Here is a 19,568-nt window from a genome sequence, read left to right as displayed (position 1 = left end):
CCGGCAATAGTACTGAGGACTTGTGCTCCAGAACTTGCCGTCCCCATAGCTAAACTGTTCCAGTACAGCTACAACACGGGCACCTACCAGGCAATGTGGAAAATTGCCCAGGTATGTCCCGTACTCAAAAAAAAAAGCAGGACAAATCCACCCTCTCCAATTGCCGTCCCATCAGCCTGCTCTTGATCATCAGTAAAGTGATGGGGTCATCAACAGTGCTATCAAGCGGCACTTGCTTAGCAACAATCTGCTCACTGATGCTCAGTTTGGATTTTGTCAAGGCCGCTAAGCTCCTGACCTCATTACAGCCTTGGTTCAAACATGAACAAAAGAGCTGAACCCCGAGGTGAGGTGAGAGTGACTGCCCTTGACATCAAGGCAGCATTTGACTGAGTGTGGCATCAAGGAGCCCAAGCAAAACGAGTCAATGGGAATCAGGGGGAAACCTCTCAATTGGTTGGAGTCATACCTAGCAGAAAGGAAGATGGTTGTGGTTGTTGGAGGTCAATCATCTGCAGTGATGTCCTGGAACTGAGGAGTTCCTCAGGGTAGTGTCCTCGGCCTAACCATCTTCAGCTGCTTCATCAAATGATCTTCCTTCCATCATAAAGACAGAAATTCGCTGATTGCACAATGTTCACCATTCGCGACAACTCAGATAATGAAGCAGTCCATGTCCAAATGCAGCAAGACCTGAGCAGTGTCCAGGCTTGGGCTGACAAGTGGCTTGTAACATTCATGCCACACAAGAGAGAATCTAACCATTGCCCTTTGACATTCAATGGCATTACCATTGCTGAATCCCCCACTATCAACATCCTGGAGGTTCCCATTTACCAGTAGCTGAACTACTGAAGTCGTATAAATACTATGGCTACAAAAGCAGGTCAGAGGCTAGGAATACTGTGATGTGCAATTCGCCTCTTGACCCCACCGAAGCTTGTCCACCATCTGCAAGGCAAAGGTCAGGAGTGTAATAGAATACTCTCCACTTGCCTGGATGAATTCAGCTCTCTCAACACTCAAGAAGACCGATACCATCTAGATCAAAGCTCGTTTGGTTGGCACCCTATCCACAAACGTTCGCTCCTTCCTCCACCGAAGCCCAGTAGCAGCAGTGTGTACCATCTACAAGATGCACTGGAGGAACTCTTAAGACTCCTCAGACAGCACCTTCCAAACTCACGACCACTACCATCTAGAAGGACAAGGGCAGCAGATGCATGGGAACACCACCACCTGCAACTTCCCCTCCAAATCACTCACTACCCTGACTTCGAAATATCGCTGTTCCTTCACTGTCGCTGGGTCAAAATCCTGGAACTCCCTCCCTAACAGCACTGTGGGTGTACCTACACCGCATGGACTGTAGCAGTTCGAGCGGGTAGCTCACCACCACCTTCTCAAGGGCAATTAGGGATGGGCAATAAATGCTGGCCTAGCCAGTGACACCACCATACGATGAACGAATATTTTAAAGATAGGCAGCGGCTAAATTTCCTCAAGTTATTCTGTAAACTGGCATGAAATGAACGACTGGGCGCAAATTCGGATGGTGTTTCACCAGCTGCCATGTTTAGGATGGGTGTGACACTTGTCGTATAATATGTCTGCCAAATATGACTGTAAAATAATTGGATGGAAGTTATTAGAATATGTCACGCAATATGTTACCTACCATTTGCGTCATTGCATCTGTGTTAATGTTGCAATCCTGTCACAGTGAAGTGCATGCTTTAGTTGCAAATGAGAGTGACTTACCAAATTGGGGAAGGGTTTGGGTATTATTCTTAAGTATATATACAAGAACCATCTGTGCTGGGGATGTAGGCGGGGGAAGGAAAAGCGAGTCTGTGCCTGTGTTCTCTGGGTTTTATGAATAACCCAATGTTAAGACTGGCTCCAGATTCCTCCTTTAATCGGTGAATGAGCTGCGAATTATAACACTCTGCAATTTTGCTATTCATCCCAGAGTTGTCATCTCCTTTTTTCTCATAGGCCTTGTATGGTTTGTTCATTTTGGTGGATTTTATCTTTTATCTATTTGGAGCCTGTTTACTTAGCTCACACTTCATAGAGCTGTAGAAATTTGTAGCACAAAAGGAGGCTATTCGGTCAGTTGTGCCTCTGCTGGCTCATTTGAAAGGGCAGTTGTGTTCAGTCCCACATCACCACCTTCGTCCATAACCCTGTAAGTTCTTCATCTTCTAGCATCTGTCCAAGTCCCTTTTTAAAGTTGTTTATGGAATCTGCTTCCACCATCTTTGCAGATAGAATGTGTTCCACATCCCGACAACTGAGTGAAAACATTTCTCCTCCACTCCCCTCTAGATGTTTTGCCAATGATTTTGAATCTATGATCTCTGGTTTTTGACCCACTCGCCAGAGGGAGTAGTTTGTCTTGATCCGTTCTATCATCAGTTCTCATCATCTCAGAAACCACTATTGGGTCACTTCTTAACCTTCTCTGTTCTGAGGAGAACAGTTTTCATTCAACTTCTCTATGTAACTGAAGCCCATCATCTCTGGTAAACTTCCTCTATACCCTTTCTTAGGCTTTTACATCTTTCCTGAAGTGTGTTTCGCAGGATTGTCCACAATGCTCCAGCTGAGGACTAACCAGTGAGTTATAAACTTCATTTTTGATGGAGATATTTGCTGATTTTGTATTATTTATAAAATGTTCCAATTATTCTGAACTTGGATGTCCTTTAGAAATAATTCCAATTAATTTCTTTTAGCTCTTCCCTTTTCCTGATTTATCTTTCTGAAATTTGTCATTTTAAAATTAATACTTATTTGCTGGTTCTTAATATTGTTGCCACTAATCCCTAAATGTTTAACATCACCATATCATAGATGTTATTCTAAACATCTGCCTGAGCTTTACTGAACTAGACGTTAGTCCCAGTGAAGTCTTTGACGTGGGCTTGAAAATACTCAATGCTGCACCTGATGGCTCTGTTGTATTACTTCCATGAAGGAATTCCTAGTTTATAAATACCACCTCACCATAGGAATATACTTTTTTAAAAAGTTGCATGACTGTGGTTAGAGAAGTTGGGGGCTAAATGGGGGAGTAATCTGGAGATGGTATTAAATGTGGTAAATGGGGACAGCAGGGTTCAGTGCTAAAGATCATAAGAAATAGAAACAGGAGTAGGCCATTCAGCCCCTTGGGCCTTCTCTGCCATTTAATAAGATCATGGCTGATCTGATTGTGGTACAGCTCCACCTTCCTGTCTGCCTCCATAATCCTTGACTCCCTTACTGATCAAAAATCTGTCTAACTCAGCCTTGAATATACTCAATGACCCAGCCTCCACTGCTCGCTTGGAAAGACGATTCCAAACACCAATGACCCTCAGTTGGATCATAGTACCTTAATACCCTGATTGTACCTATCTTGAAATCTTTCTTGCGCTTTTTTTTTCAGGATCGAATTGTCAACATTGTTGTTGGTGTCCTCACTTCTTTATTGCTAATAGTAAGTACAGAGTTTTCAAATCTTAATTTGTTTACTGGTTTTATCAACTTGGTACTTTAGTGGTCTCCATAGATGATGAGTATTTTGCAAGACAGTAACTATGCATGTAACTGCAAAATAGGCAAACCGAGGGAAAATGTTTGTGTGTCCTATGAAATAGATTGCCAGGAAGTGTTTTTGAGACCAGGATCTTTGATTCCTTTGAAATCATTAGCAGCTGTAATGGGAAAACATTAGTGTCTGTGTTCTGGAAGTAACCAATCAAATAGGTTGATACTCTTTCGAGTTATCAACAGTCACAGATTGCAACTCTTTCGAGTACAATCACAGTTCTTGGTTTCCGGGAGTGGGACATGAACCCACAACCCTCTGATTCAAAGGCGAGGGTGCTATGAACTGAGCCACAGCTGACACCTCCTCAAATAGGTTGATGGTGCATCTTTATCTGAACATACCTAATGGTACAGTGGAGATTGGAGAGGGGAAAACAAATTGGTTCATTAGCAAGTTTTGAAGGTGCTTGGTTCTTTCAAAGATGTTCAACTTGCATTTAATACTTGCATTATTTGCCATTTTTTCATGGTGTAATATCTTAAAGTACTTCACAGATTTGTTGAAGTGCTATGAATGTTATGTAGACAATTTTAATTCCATGTTAGTGATTCTCAAATAGCAGTTAATCTGCTTTTTGTGGGCATGGGATGGGGGGCTTGGTGGGGGGATGGGAATAAGTTGGTTAAGACACCAGAAGGATGCCCTGCTTTTAATAGTACTGTGGAGTTCCTCTGAACCATCAAGACAGGAAGCTGGTCCCCCAGCTTGACTTCTGATCTGAGGGGATGATGCCTGCAGGAATGGAGATTTTCCACAATTGCTCATTTTCATTGTGGCTTGAGATATGTAAAAAATCATTTTGCGTAGGTTACTGTAAGGTTATTGAAGGACTGATTTTAAATCCATGGTGTTGCTGATCAAAATATGGTATTGTAAACAAAGCCAATTGTTAGTGAAGAATCTTCTCATTATCCTTCCAATTCTCATCTATATGCTACCCCTCAATGATATCCTGCAAACATGTCAGATTCCACATGTATGCTGGTGATGCAACATCACCTCGAACCCCTAAACTGTCTTTGATTTGTTTCGTGCATCTATTTGAGGTGTTAGGGGACCAAAAGTCAGTATAGGTTGGCAAGAGTAGGGGTGATGGGTGAGGAGAGGTCAACCAGGGGGAAGGTTGAAAAAGTGATGTAAATCCACTTAAATTTGTCTTTGCCTATTTGTTTACCCAATTTGAAAATGTTAAGCTTGTGATGCAGAAGAGTACAAAGTCTCACTCCTCTACTATCCAGCTGGCTTCCTCAGTAATTCAGGGCAGTAAGTATTATGGATAACATGTAAACTCCTTGTGCAAGCCCTTGGTCTTGATTCATGTGTTAGCACATGAGGTAAAGTATGGGAACGCTCTGATGTTCCCAAGGGTATTGCAGTACAATTTCTTCCAGTTCTATGCTTTGAAGCTATCAGATTTAAATTTGTGAGGCATTAGTCATTGTTACAGTTCGTAGCCTATTATACCACTTAGTGTGCCAAAAATACTTCAGCAGCTGTGACATTGAATGTGGTTAAGGAAGAAGTTATTTGAGTTTTTAAGGACTTGAAAGTATGCAAATATAGCGTAAGGAACAGAACTTGACTCAAGTTTCTTCTGAAGTGGCAGGTTCTTGAGCTATAATCTTGTTTGAACTAAAAACGAAATGCTGGAAAGACTCAGCAGGCCTGGCAGCATCTGTGGCAAGAGGGACCAAGTTGATGTTTCAAGTCAATGACCTTTCATCAGAACTGGGAAAGTTTAGAGATGTAACAGATTTTAACAAGTACAGAGGTGGGGATTAAGTGGGGTGGTTGTGGAAGAGCAATTGGGGAAGGTCTATGCCAGGGTGGAAGACAGGAGAGATTAAATGAGAAAAGGAATGATGGTACAAGGCAAAAGGAGATGGTATTGGGACAAGTCAAGCTGTGTTTTTTTTTCTTTCATGGGATGTGGGCGTAGCTGGCTGGGCCAGCATTTATTGCCCGTCCCTAATTGCCCTTGAGAAGGTGGTGGTGAGCTGCCTTCTTGAATCGCTGCAGTCCATGTGGTGTAGGTACACCCACAGTGCTGTTAGGGAGGGAGTTCCAGGATTTTGACCAGCCACAGTGAAGAAACAGCAGTGTATCGAGGAGGTTTTAATGGGAAAGGAGAATCATAACCAACAACTGCCATCCAAAAAACGGGGAAGATGTTATGATCTGAAATTGTTGAACTTGGTATTGAGTCTGGAAGGATATAAAAATCTTAATCGAAAGATGAACAGCCCTTCCTCAAGCTTATGTTGAGTTTCTTTGGAACAGTGTTGAAGGCAGAGGTCAGAGTAAGAGTAGAGCGGAGAATCAAAATAACTGGAAAATCAGGGTCCCATTTATGAACTGAATGGTGGTGTTTTGCAAAGTGGTCATCTGATCAGCTTTTGGTTTCTCCAGTGTAGAGAAAACAGCAGCGTGAGCAATGACTGCAATTCACTAAATTGAAAGAGGTAGAGTAATTCACTATTTCACCTGGAAGGACCTTGGATGGTGCGAAGGGAGGAGGTAAACGTGGATGTGTTGTATCTCCTGCACTTGCATGGAAAGATCCAGTGGGAAGGGGAGGGAGTGATTGATAGTAGACCAAGGCGTCACTGAAGGAATGCTGAGAGGGGAAGATGTGGTTGCAGGTGGCATCACACTAGAGATGGTGGAAATAATGGTGAATGGATGTTGCGGTTGGTAGGTGAAAGTTGAGAACATGGGCAACCTTTATCACATTTCTGGGAGCTGGGGAAAGGGGTGAGAGCCCAAGTGCTGAAAATGGAAAGAAATCTGTCGAGGGCCTTGTCAAATGTGGTGGAAGAGAATCCTTGGTTGAGGAAAAAGGAAGGTTGTATTGTCAGGCTAGAGAAGCTAGGACAATGGAATAAAGTCCTTACAGGAAGCAGGGTGGAAGTGTAGCCACAGTTACTGCAGGAGTCATTGGGCTTATGGTGAATATTGGCTGATAACCTATCTCTAGAAATGGTGATAAAGAGATCAAGGAAGGGAAGAGTTGGATGTGAAGGTGAGGGATGAGTGGAAATTGGAAGCAAAGTTGATGAGATTGTTTGGCTTTGTTCCAGTCTGGATTAAAGTACTTTTATTCTTGAAGAAAGAAGATTCATTGAAATGACCTTTAGATCTGGAGTTAGCTTGTTACTGTTTCCCTTCTGGTCTCTGGTTGCACTTTCCACACCCTCAAAGGTGCTTTGAGGAAGAAAATTAATATCCCTCCTGAGATGAGGTTTTAAGTTTATACATTGTTCAAAGCTCTTTGTAATGCCTTCGAATACTTTGGCATATTTAGATTTTCTGCTCCTTAACATTGGGTCCTTAGCCAGGGCTTTCCCAAAATCAGCAATGTTGAGCATAGCAGTGCTTTGAAACACTTGGTGTTACAGCAGCTTTAATCAGATGGCCAAAACCCTTGTGCTTCTCAAAGTGTAGGAGAGCCTCCGTAAAGGCCTAAATGGTAGTCCCATTGCTGATCAATCCAAATTGGTACGGGTGGTCTGAATCAGAACCCATTATTCCTATAACAATATTTGGTATCTTTAAAAATAAATATTCTTTAGTAATTGTGCAGAAGTTATTACTGTTGTATGCCACGTGCACGAGTGAAGCATTGCACATAATTATCTCAATGTGAAAAAAGCCTTAAGGCATCACCTGAGACTAATATTCTTATGTTTGAAGGAAGCAGCCAAGTTTATCCAGCTATCTGTGCAGTCGTCACTAGGAGCAGATGCTCGAGAAAGCCCATCTGCATACTCTCAGCATTTCTAATAACACAATTTTAATGAACTTGATAAATGATAGTTTAATTTAAAACACTATCTTAATAATCAGAGTTTTGGAGTTCAGGCATAATATAGGAATGTGAAGAATAGGTGCAACCAAATACAACTTAATCTCCCGAAAGCAAATATATTTAACATATTTAAGGCAAATTATGATTAAGATCACCTTTTAGTTATCGTGTATTGATGATGCATAACTGATACAACTTCTAAAGTAAGAACCTATTGTAGCTAGAAAAAGCATTTTGTTACCAAGGTTCCTCAGTGTCTTGTCAGCTGCCATGTAACAAACTTTCCACAACACTTCGATCTAAAAGTTAGCAACTTACAAATGTTTTTGCAATGACCATTTTTCAATAATGCTTGCACATAGGATAAGAGATGACATGGATCACAATGTTCAGCACCATTTGCGAAGACTCAGATACTGAAGCAGTCCATGTCCAAATGTAGCAAGACCTGGACAATATCCAGGCTTGGGCTGACAAGTGGCAAGTAACATTTGTGCCAGGCAATGACCATCTCCAACAAGACAGAATCTAACCTTCGCCCCTTGACATTCAATGGCATTACTATCACTGAATCCCTCACTATCAACATCCTGCGGGTTACTATTGAGCAGAAACTGAACTGGACCAGCCATATAAATACTGTGGCTACAAGAGCAGGTCAGAGGCTAGGAATCCTGTGACGAGTAACCCACTTCCTGACTCGCCATAGCCTGTCCACCATCTACAAGGCACAAATCAGGAGTGTGATGGAATACTCTGCACCTGCCTGGATGAGTGCAGCTCCCACAGCACTCAAGAAGCTCGACATCATCAAGGATAAAGCAGCCTGCTTGATTGGCTCCCCATCCACAAACATTCACTCCCTCCTCCACCACCGACGGTAGCAGCAGTGTGTACCATCCACAAGATGCACTGCAGGAACCCGCCAAGGTTCTTTAGACAACACCTTCCAAACCCACAACCACTGCCATCTAGAAGGACAAGGGCAGCAGACACATGGGAACACCGCCATCTGGTCATTCCTCTCCAAGGCACTCACCATCCTGACTTGGAAATATATCGCTGTTCCTTCACTATTGCTGGGTCGAAATCCTGGAACTCCCTCCCTAAATGCATTGTGGGTGTACCGACACCACATGGCCTGCTGCAGTTCAAGGAGGCAGCTCACCACCACCTTCTCAAGGGCAATTACGGATGGGCAATAAATGCTGGCCTAGCCAGCGATGCCCATATCCCATGAATGAATAAAAATCTCCAAATTGTAAGTATGCTACTTAAAATGGGAATAGCACCAGCATTGAACATCTGGGAGTTTCCCTAATATGCCATAATACTGCTCAAGATCTGTCACTTTGACTTGCTAGCTTTCCCTTTTATGTATGAAAGTTTCAGATGTGGACATGATGCTTGTGGCTTTTGGAGACTTAGTTGATGCCTTTTCTTCTGTGTTGTAACTTGGCTTGGCCACTGGGCTTGTTGCCTCCTTTCTGGTCCAAGCCAGAGTCCAGGTCTAATTATTCGAAGGTATTGCTTCTTGTTCAAACTAAATACGCCTCTTATGCTGGTAATCAGTTTTACTAATGTGGTTTTAAATGATAACCATAAGGGTGGTATAGAATAGGTGCAACCAATCTACCTACCTGGTCCTAGAATATTTTTGGAGGTGATGCATCTATTTTTTAAAGCAGTATTCTAATACTGGAAAAATAGGAGTCTGAATTAATGCTGGCGTTGCAGTAGTGATTAGAAGGAAAGAGCTGTTACACTTTTTTCACCATGAACTCGTGCAGTGAGGCCTCCCTTAGCATAGCATTATATTTAGGAGACAGCGATCATTGTATCATAAGGTTTAGGATAACGGTGGAAAAGGATATTGGTCAATCCAGAGTAAGAATAATCAACTGGCACAGAGCAGACTTCAATTGGCGCAAGAACTGAGCTCGGCTGGATAGACTGGAACCAAATGCTGGCAGGACAAACAGTAGCTGAACAATGGGCTACCTTCAAAGAGGAGATGGTTTGGGCACAGTCAAGATCTGTCCCCTCAAAATGGAAAGGTAGGACAAACAAATCCAGAGCTCCCTGGATGACAAAGGAGATGGAATTTAAGTTAAATGATGACCATAAGGGTGGTATAGCGTACGTGCAACCAATCTACCTACCTGGTCCTATAATATTTTTGGAGGTGATGCATCTATTTTATATTCTAGTCCTCTCGACTACTTCTAGTTGAGAGGACTAGAATATAAAAGCAGGGATGTGCTGCTGAGGCTTTATAAGGCTCTGGTCAGACCACATTTAGAATATTGTGAGCAATTTTGGGCCCCGTATCTCAGGAAGGATGTTCTGGCCCTGGAGAGGGTCCAGAGGAGGTTCACGAGAACGATCCCAAGAATGAAAGGCTTAACATATGATGAACGTTTGAGGACTCTGGGTCTATACTCGATGGAGTTTAGAAGGATGAGGGGGGATCTGATTGAAACTTACAGAATACTGAAAGGTCTTGATAGAGTGGACGTGGGGAAGATGTTTCCATTAGTAGGATAGACTAGGACCCGAGGGCACAGCCTCAGAGTAAAGGGAAGACCTTTTAGAACAGAGATGAGGAGAAACTTCTTTAGCCAGAGAGTGGTGAATCTGTGGAATTCATTGCCATAGAAGGCTGTGGAGGCCAGGTCATTGAGTGTATTTAAGCCTGAGATAGATAGGTTCTTGATTAGTAAGGGGATCAAAGGTTACGGGGAGAAGGCGGGAGAATGGGGTTGAGAAACTTATCAGCCATGATTGAATGGCGAAGCAGACTCGATGGGCTGAATGGCCTAATTTCTGCTCCTATGTCTTATGGTCTTAAAGAAGAAAAAGTGTGCTTACGACAGGTGTCAGGTAGCAAATACAGTTGAGGACCAAGTGGAATACAGAAGGTTAAGAAGTGATGTGAAAAAGCAAATACGAGAAGCAAAGAGGGATTATGAAAAAAGACTGGCAGCTAACACAAAAGTAAACCCAAAGTATTCTATAAGCACATCAATAGTAAAAGGGTGGTATGTCGTTTGTACACATTGGTACAAACGACATAGGTTAAAAAAAGGGATGAGGTCCTAAAAGCAGAATATAGGGAGTTAGGAGGTAAGTTGAAAAGTAGGACCTCAAAGGTAGTGATCTCAGGATTACTACCAGTGCCATGTGCCAGTCAGAGTAGAAATAGCAGGATATATCGGATGAATACGTGGCTGAAGAGATGGTGTGAAGGGGAGGGTTTCAGATTCCTGGGGCATTGGGACCGGTTCTGGAGGAGGTGGGACCAGTACAAACTGGACGGGTTGCACCTGGCAGGACCGGGACTGATGTCCCAGGGGGAATATTTGCTAGACTGGTTGGGGACGGTTTAAACTAAAATGTCTTTCCCTCCACAGATGCTGTTAGACCTGCTGAGCTTTTCCAGCGTTTTTTGTTTTTGTTTTGGATTTCCAGCAGTATTTTGCTTTTATCAGAGAGTAATGGTTAATGGGCATTTTTCGGTTAGACCTCAGCTGGAGTATAGTGTACAGTTCTGGGTGCCCACACTATGCGAAGGATGTGAACGCATCGGAGAGAGTGCAGAAGAGGTTTACGAGAATGGTTCCAGGGATATGAGACTTCAGTTATGAGGAGAGATTGGAGAAGTTGGGACTGAGAAGTTGGGAGGAGAAGGCTGAGAGGAGGCTTGATAGAAGTTTTCAAAATAATGAAGAGCCTGGACAGATTAGAGAGGGAGAAACTGTTCCCGCTCATAGACAGATCAAGAACCAGAGGGCACAGTTTTTAAAGTGTTTTGCAAAAGAAGCAAATGCGAGGTGAGAAAAAACTTTTTCACACAGCGAGTAGTTAGGGTTTGGAATGCACTGCCTGGAAGTGTGGTGGAGGCAGGTTTAATTGAGGCATTCAAGAGGGCATTGGATGATTACCTAAATAGAAACAATGTGCATGGTTACGGGGAAAAGGTAGGAGATTGATACCGAGTTAAAATGCTCAGAGTCGGTGCAGACACAATGGGCTGAAAGGCCTCCTTTTACACTCTAATGATTCTGTGATTGGAGTCCACTCTTTAGTTTATTTGAAATAATATGCACCTAATAAATCTGTGCATTTTGTTTTATTTCAAATGGATAAAATCTGGAATGTTTATAGTTTGTAAATGGGAAATAAATTTGGTTATTCCTGTGGTTTTTAAGATTTTAGATTAAATGTAGGACAGAGGGTTGTTTTTTAGTTGGCCTTATTCTGAACATTGAGCTATTGTAAAGTCTGAATAAGTAAAAGTGGAGTCTAAAAAGTGAAGAATGCAGTGTTTCTTTAGCTGATGGCTGGTAGAATAAAATGATAGAATTTTACAGCATAGTAGAATGCCATTGGCCTATTTCACGCATGCCGGCTCTCTGAAAGACCTATCATTGGTTGCTTTCACATACTCTTTTAAAAATGTCACTGTTCAGAATTGTTTTATCTACTTCCCTTTTAAAAGGAAATTAGGTATCCTATAACACTTATTATTTCAAAAAATGAACCAATGCTTCTCTTCATTCTTTCGGTAATATTTCCCATACCTGCCTTATTAAAACTACTCGTAATTTTGAGTTGTACTATAGCAGATTTCTTCTTGACTCTATTTTGGGGTGGTGGTGCAGGGAAGGAAACCATTTCTGTAATCATCCTTTATCTTTCAAATCTGTCAGGTTGGGTATTATTTGTTCTGTATTCTCTCCATGGTCTTGGCGTCCTTCCTAAAGTAGGGTACCAGAAAGTCAATATTATTTTGATTGTAGCTGAACCAATGATTTGCATGGATTTGGCATGATCTATTCTTTGGGACTCAGCCCTGTTTTATAAAATCTAGGTTCCCAAAAGTTTTTCTTAGTTACAGCTCTACAAATTTATATTCTGACTTTTAAGAATTATATATCCAAATCTCCTGGATTCCTTTTAATATTCTACCATTTAGAATCTATAATCCTCTTTGTCTTTCCTTCCAAAATATTCCTCAACTCTACATCTATCTCCCCAGTGACCTTAGAGCTATAAAAATCAAATGGTAAAATAAACATTTCAGCTGTTTAAATAAAATCAGAAAATGCTGGAAAAACCCAGCAGGTCTGGCAGCATCTGTGGAGAGAGAAACAGTTGTACAGATTCAAAATGTTAACTCTGTTTCTCTCTCCACAGATGCTGCCAGACCTGCTGGGTTTTTCCAGCATTTTCTGATTTTATTTTAGATTTCCAACATCTGCATAATTTTGCTTTTATTTCAGTTGTTTACTTGTTTTATTAGACTGTGTCAGTCAGGGAGGTGGTGTTGGGGATTGAAATGGATGGACTAGCCAACGTATTTGCTTTGAGAGGAGGGCGGGATGAAGAAATTATAACAATCAGTAGTAGCCAAAGAAATTCAGTGGTCTAGCATGTTTTGTTCACGTAACTTTACTGCCTTTGGAAGGGAAGTAAAAATTTAATGTTGGTGATTCTGTAGTATAATTGCTGCTTATCTGATGTCCAGTTTTTCCAACTTCTGTTCTACAGGTAACGATTATTAGCGCTTTTGTTTTCCCTCAGTTACCTCCAAAACCATTGAATGTTTTCTTTGTTGTCTGCATCTTGCTGAGTTGCGCCTCCATTGGTGTTCTTGTAAGTATTGAGATTTTGTAATCTGTTTTTCAAAAGTAGTGATAAATTTGAAAAACTATATAATGTCTAGAGTAAGTACATATGGCACTAAGGGAATTGCTCATTTGGAGAGGCTGTGCAGACACGATGGGCCGAATGGCCGCCTCTGCTGTAACAATTCTGTGATTTGGATAATTTTTACTTAGGGTTCACTTATGGGGATGCGAGAACAAGGAAGATGATAATCTGAATATCTGTATGGTGCACGGGAAAAAATTCTTATGCTATGTGCATTCATAAGAAATAGAACAAATGACTTGAAGCGCAAATTAAAGGGTCTGCCGTAATGGCCATTAAAGAGATCAGTGTACAACCTGAGCATGATGGGGAGCTAAATATTGCCACCACAGGATCTTTAGGAAGGACAGTGAAATTGGGAAAGTAACGAGATAACTATTGACAAGACTCAGTTTAAAAAGTTGTAAAGAAGGGATTTCATGAAAGGCGATGGGGCAGTAAAAACACTGGGTAGAGTGAGCAAAAACATGGAAGATGGAATATAACATAACATGGGCTCGTGTGAAGTTGCCCACTTTGGAAGGAAAAAATAGAAAAACGGTATCTTTTAAATGAGGTGAGTGTGGAAAATATTGGTATTCAGAGGGACCTGGGTGTCCATGTACACAAACTGCAGAGTTAACATGCCGGTACAGCAAACTATCGGGAGCCTTTATTACAAAGTGATTAGAGTACAAGACTCTAATAAAGTCTGACTATAATTATATACGGTCTTGATTAGAACACACCTGAAGTACTTGTTCAGTTTTGGTTCCTGTACCTAAGAAAGGATATAATTGTCTCAGTGGGAGTGTAGCAAAAGTTCACGAGACTGATTCCTGAGTCGAAGGGATCGAGTGATAAGGAGAGACTAAATAGACTAGTCCTATATTTCCAATCCGAGGCGATCTCTGAGTCGTAGAAAATTTTAAGGGGCCTGACATGGTAGATGCTGATTCCCCTGGTTTGGGAGTCTAGAGTAAGGGTTCAGCCATTTAGGACTGAGGGGAGAAATTTATCCACCCTCAGAGCTGTGGATGTTCATGTGAACATGATCCAAGACTGGTTAGATTTTGAAGGTTAAGGGAATTGAGGGATATGGGGATAGTGAGAGAAAACCAAATGGTTAGAATGGGAAATGTTAATTTTAAAAGTGGAGAAATGGAACTGCTAAAGTGATAAGCACAGTGGCATTCTAGAATGTATTCAGGACATTTTTTTAGAACTGATAAGGAAGCCGGCCATATTCAACTGAGTGATAACTAAATAACTAAAATTAGTTAACAATCTTGCAGTAAGGGAGCATCTTGATGTGATTGAATTTAATATTGGGTTAAGGAGGGGAAGGGAACATGGGGTAAAGAAAAACTTGCAAGGGCTATCAAAACAAATAGCCAAACCTTTCCTAAATTTATTAAGAGAAAGAGTGCTAAAGTGGAAAGTGACACTTATTAGGTGAGTACTTTGTATCCATTTTCAGTGTAGGAAGATGACAAAATGCTAATGGTACAAAGAATCTAAAAATTAGCCAAGGGGAGAAATGATGTAGTTAATATTTATATCAAAAAGATAATGGAGAGAATAATGGGATTTTTGTATGGTTGTGTCAATTGAAATTTAAAAGACATTGATTCGTTTAAACTAGGGTATCTAGGGATATAGACTAGAGTTGGGTAAATGGAGTTGAGGTATTGAGTACAGATGATTTGATTGAATGGTGGAAAATGCTCAAGTGGCTGTAATGCCTACTCCTTTCTTAGGATCCCTTGTCAGAGATGCAGCAAGGACAGAAATTGGGGCTGGACTTAGGAATGCTAGATCTCTGCCCAGAAAACTTGTGGCAGCCAAAGTCTTGGCGGATGGAACTTCTGCCCAAGACAGACGGGACCTCTGTCGGAGGAAGCAGACCCAAGTTAAGGACTTTCTCACGTCAAGACTTGCTTGCATTAGCCTCTGGCTTTGCAGGATGCAGGAAAGATAAGTCAGCTTAGGGTAGAATCAGAAGACCCTAGAATTGCTTACACCTAATGGATTGATCAGCCCTTTGAAAAGGGATACTACATGACTTTCAAGATACACCTTCTGATAGGGAAGGAGTCTGCCAGTGAAACCTCCAAGTGGCAGTAAGAAACTGCATTTCCCTCTTCCAATGGGTGTCCCAAGATGTGCCTTGCACACCCATCCTCTGAAGAAATGCAAATCAGCTGACCCTATACATTCTGACAGGGTCAGCAGCATTCCCTCATATTTGTGTTCTCCAAGCCAGCTTCAGCCCACTGTCTTTCACTAATAGATTCTACCTGCTCCGCATGTAGGCTTAGGGTTTCCTTTTGAAGATCTGCACAGAATCCGTCACTCAGCAGATATAATGATCTATTTCTGATCTCTGGATTGTATGTAGATCATCGTTAAATATAAACATGAACCCAGGATGTTGCTAATCTGTGCTCCCAATGTAAAACCATGGGAACCTAAAATACAGTCTGGGTTCTTTTATTTCCCATCTACAATAATATCACATACAGGAAGCGATAATTATGTTGAATATCAATTTGCAAAATTCATCCAGATTCCACTAGAACTTTTCCATTTCCCACACAACAAAATGCACAATAACCTTCCTATAAACGATCTACAATTTATGAAAGATAAAGTATACCTGTCATTTAGTTCACAAATTTAATATTTTTCAGATTTTCTGGTATCGCCAAGGCGACCTGGAACCTAAATTCCGGAATCTAATCTACTACAATTTATTTTCCATCCTTATGCTGTGCATATGTGCCAACTTATACTTTCATGATGTTGGTAAATGACTTGACAGTAGCAGCTCGAGAATTCACTTCCAGTCTACCACATGCTGACAACTGAAAATGACACAAATGAAGTTCTCGAATGTAGAAATGGAATTTCTGGTCTGCACAGCAAGAAAGAATGTTTTGTAAATGTGGAGTGAGTTTCCTTACCAGCTTCGTATTGTACTACAGAACGTGAAGCATACTGGAGGCAGACCGCTTCGTGTGTGAGCTGGGGTTGATGCCACAAACATTGATGCAATTTGTTTTCCAAAATAAATTTTAAGACTTGCACTAAATGAACATTCCAGACTTGCCAAGGTTTTGAGATGACACACACATTCTCCTCTTTTTGTAAAGGGTGATTTTTTTTTTTCTCTCCTGCAAATTGTTTTTTTAATTATATGCAGCACTTCAAAACAATTACCTGTTTAAACAAAGTATAACACAAAGTAGAAATAAAGATACTGCAGGACAAATATACTTTTTATTTTGTCTTAAGTAATGAAATAATTGCACTATGCAGCCACTTAACTACTGGATTTTTACAATAAAATGAAATAGCCAAACCAAGCCTGTGAACCAATACTAGACAATACAACGGTAAGAAAGCATTTACTTTGTTTTAAAGAATAAATAGTAATAAAATAATTTATATACATTGAACTTGTGTCTACACTTTGTTTATTTGTGCACAAAAATAAGTTGAATACTAATTGAATAAATCCTGGAGATGTCACAAGTTTGATAAGTATTATCAAATTTATTGTCACTGTAGTGCAAGTTTGCTTTTGGTATGTACAGTTTTTCTTTTTCCTTAATTATGCCTAGGGCACTTAATTCCTGTACTTTTCCTACATAATAGTGAAAGGTAGTTTTTGTGGGGGGAGGTGGGAGGGAGAAAAGGATATTCTTTCCCCCATACTAGAAAACGAATGTATTTCTGAAATACTGCAGAGTTACAACAGATGTATGAAACTCACATTTAAGCCACATTATCTCTTGTATGAATTACACATTGAATTGAAAAGGATTTTTTTTAAAGAATGTGTAACTTAGTTCAAAGTCTTTGACTTGGCAGGATTTTACAAAAAAAAAGCTTTGACGAGGGATTATTAAACTAGGAATGTAAACAGCCTCAAAGGTGATATTGGTAAAATAAATTTCAGCACCTTCAGATGGTTCATCTAGCTGAAAAAAACCTCAACACCTTTTCTCTCCCATTTCAGAAGAAATTCCTCAACTCAATCCTGTCAGTCTGACAGCAGTATTGTATTAAGGGGAAAGGTGATGTAATTTTTTAAAATATATTTACAGGAATTTGGTAGTTTTCTTGGCACAATGTCACTTTTTTTAGTTTACATTGTTTAGTAAATTCGCACCATAGGAAATTAAATCGGTTTGAAAACTACTCTATTCACTTTGTAGTTGGTCTCAAAAGGCAGCACCATACATTCACAAATCTTGAATTATCAAGAGGATTCATTATCCATTGACCATTTCATAGTTGGTGAACAACACATTAGATTATTCACTATTAAAGACAGCACGACAGGTATGCAGAACAGTCATTATTTTCAATCATCAGGATCTGGGGTTTCCAGTGATGAGCTAATGATGTCTGAACAGTCACCTCGGGGTTGTAGAATGGGATCTGAAAACAAAATGAGAATCTTAAATCTCAAATCGGGGGATTAAAACACGGAAGCTCTGACAATTCAGTTTAAAAAGTGCTCATCTAAGTGAGGGTAGTCAGTGCTGAGAAATGGAACACTTCCCAAGTCAGAAACCCAAATATCAGCATCAAGCACTCCCTACGAAGGTTTAAATCCACAGCACAGCTAGATATGGAGTAAAGTTCCCTTTGCAATGCCTCAGCTCCAACCTCGGGAATATATCCCATACCAACTATTGTGACTTGGAGGGGAAATCGAAAGCGATTGCAGTGACTGGCTTCACCAAATACAAACATCTTACTTCGCGCCAGGTATGATGTAAGCCATTGAAGAGTTTTCCCTTTGACCCCCATTGACCTCCATTTTGCTACGGTTCCTTGGTGCCATACTTGGTCGACTGATACCTTGCTGTCAAGGACAGCTCCTCTTACCTCATTCTGGTATTCAGCTCTTGCGTCCCTGGCTGGATCAAGGTTGTTTTGAGGTCTGGAGCCTGGCTCAATTTCAATGTTCTGATAAAAGTCACACAACTAGAAGGCAGGAGTAAAAAAAAAATGAACAAGTTCTGAGCAAGACTAGAGATTTGGAGGGTAGTTCCCCAAAATAATATGTGGAATAGACTCCTTGTAAAAACAGTTATTACTATGTAGACTAATGTTTTCACAAAAAGTTGAATGTTAAAAGAATAGGATAAAAGGCTAGAAGGATAAATGCAGATGATGAAATATCCATGGGACATGAGGTTTTTGTTCTGCTGGGACTAAGGATAGATTATTTGTAGAATACATCTGATGAGAGTTAATAGAGTGGGTTGTAAAATTGGTTTTATACTTCAGAGACTTTTTTTTAAGACCAGTACAGGGATCAGGGAGAAATTTCACAAAAGATTTCCTGGATATTTTACCAATAGTTGTTTCTTTCCTTAGAGATGGAATAAGGTAGCATCCATATGGGATACTCAGGCTTGATAGTCTGAATACTTTCTTACTGAAATTTTTCTCATGTCTGTACTTGTGCAATAAGGGCAGTGAATATTATATTCACCTTATACTGTAATATTTTTACACTGGCAAAGTAGAAATTGCTGTTGTGACTTTCCAGTTAAAGTACATCTTTGCACAGGGTAGTAACCATTTCAGATGTGCCAGCATGCAGCAAGACCTGGACAATGTTCTGGCTTGGGCTGATAAGTGGCAAATAATCATATCACCACATACGTGCCAGGAAATGGCCACCTCCAACAATAGAGAATTGAAACAATTCCCCATGACGTTCAATGGCTTTACCATTCTCCCACCATCAAAATCCTGGAGCTTACCATAAATCAGAAACTTAATTAGACCAGCCACATAAAGACTGTGGCTCCAAGAATGGGTCAGAGCCTTGGTATTTTGTGTTGAATAACTTAACTTTTGACTCTCCAAAGCACAAGTCAGGAGTAATGGAATAAGCTCCACTTGACTGGATGAGTGCAGGTCCAAAAACATTCAAGAAGCTTGACACCATCCAGGCTAAAGCTTGATTGGCATGCCATCCAGCACCTTAAACATTCACTCCCTCCACTGACCAAACGTGGTTGCAGTACCTGCAAGATGAACTGCAGCAACTCCCAAATGTGGCCTCTACCTCCGAGAAGTACAAGGACATTATTAGGCATATAGAAGCTGCAAGTTCCCCTCCAAGTCACACACCAGCTTGACTTAGAAGTGTATCACCATTCCTTCATTGAGTCAAACTCCTGGAACACTCTATCTGCAACAGCACTGCAAGAAAACCTTTACCACACATAAAGCAGTAGTTGAAGAAGGTGGTTCACAAACTACCTCCTCAAGTGCAATTAGGGATAGGGAGTAAAGTTTGACTTTGCCAGTGACACACATTCTGTGTTGAATAAATAAAAGCTAGGCGGAGTTTTATCCTGCATAACCAAACTGGGATTGTACCTGATGATGCTGACATTGGGTGCTCAAAATAGAGAAGAGTCCATTCCCCAG

At 40.8% G+C, this 19,568-nt stretch overlaps 2 protein-coding genes across 9 annotated transcripts in view; one reads left to right on the top strand and one right to left on the bottom strand.

Moving 5' to 3' along the window:
• Positions 1-16,564, top strand: part of LOC144687175 (transmembrane protein 243-like) — a 34,968-nt gene extending 18,404 nt beyond the window's left edge. For 4 of the 6 annotated variants that reach the window (XM_078552929.1, XM_078552928.1, XM_078552930.1 and 1 more), the window contains exons 3-5: positions 3,437-3,487; positions 12,963-13,067; positions 15,797-16,564. In XM_078552929.1, coding sequence (XP_078409055.1) covers positions 3,437-3,487; positions 12,963-13,067; positions 15,797-15,919 — 279 coding nt within the window. In that variant the 3' untranslated portion in view covers positions 15,920-16,564. The remainder of the gene's footprint in view (positions 1-3,436; positions 3,488-12,962; positions 13,068-15,796) is intronic. The other 2 variants (XM_078552934.1, XM_078552933.1) reach the window with 1 other exon arrangement.
• dmtf1 (cyclin D binding myb-like transcription factor 1) overlaps positions 16,367-19,568 on the bottom strand; it is a 59,130-nt gene continuing 55,928 nt past the window's right edge. For 2 of the 3 annotated variants that reach the window (XM_078552923.1, XM_078552924.1), the window contains one exon: positions 16,367-17,552. In XM_078552923.1, the coding sequence (XP_078409049.1) occupies positions 17,476-17,552 (77 nt within the window). In that variant the 3' untranslated portion in view covers positions 16,367-17,475. Of the gene's footprint in view, positions 17,553-18,005; positions 18,105-19,568 lie in introns of all 3 variants that reach the window. The other variant, XR_013578088.1, reaches the window with a different exon arrangement.

This window comes from Cetorhinus maximus, chromosome 12 (assembly GCF_964194155.1).
Source record: "Cetorhinus maximus chromosome 12, sCetMax3.hap1.1, whole genome shotgun sequence".
NCBI classification, from domain to species: Eukaryota; Metazoa; Chordata; class Chondrichthyes; order Lamniformes; family Cetorhinidae; genus Cetorhinus; species Cetorhinus maximus.
This window is presented reverse-complemented; position numbering and strand designations above follow the sequence as displayed.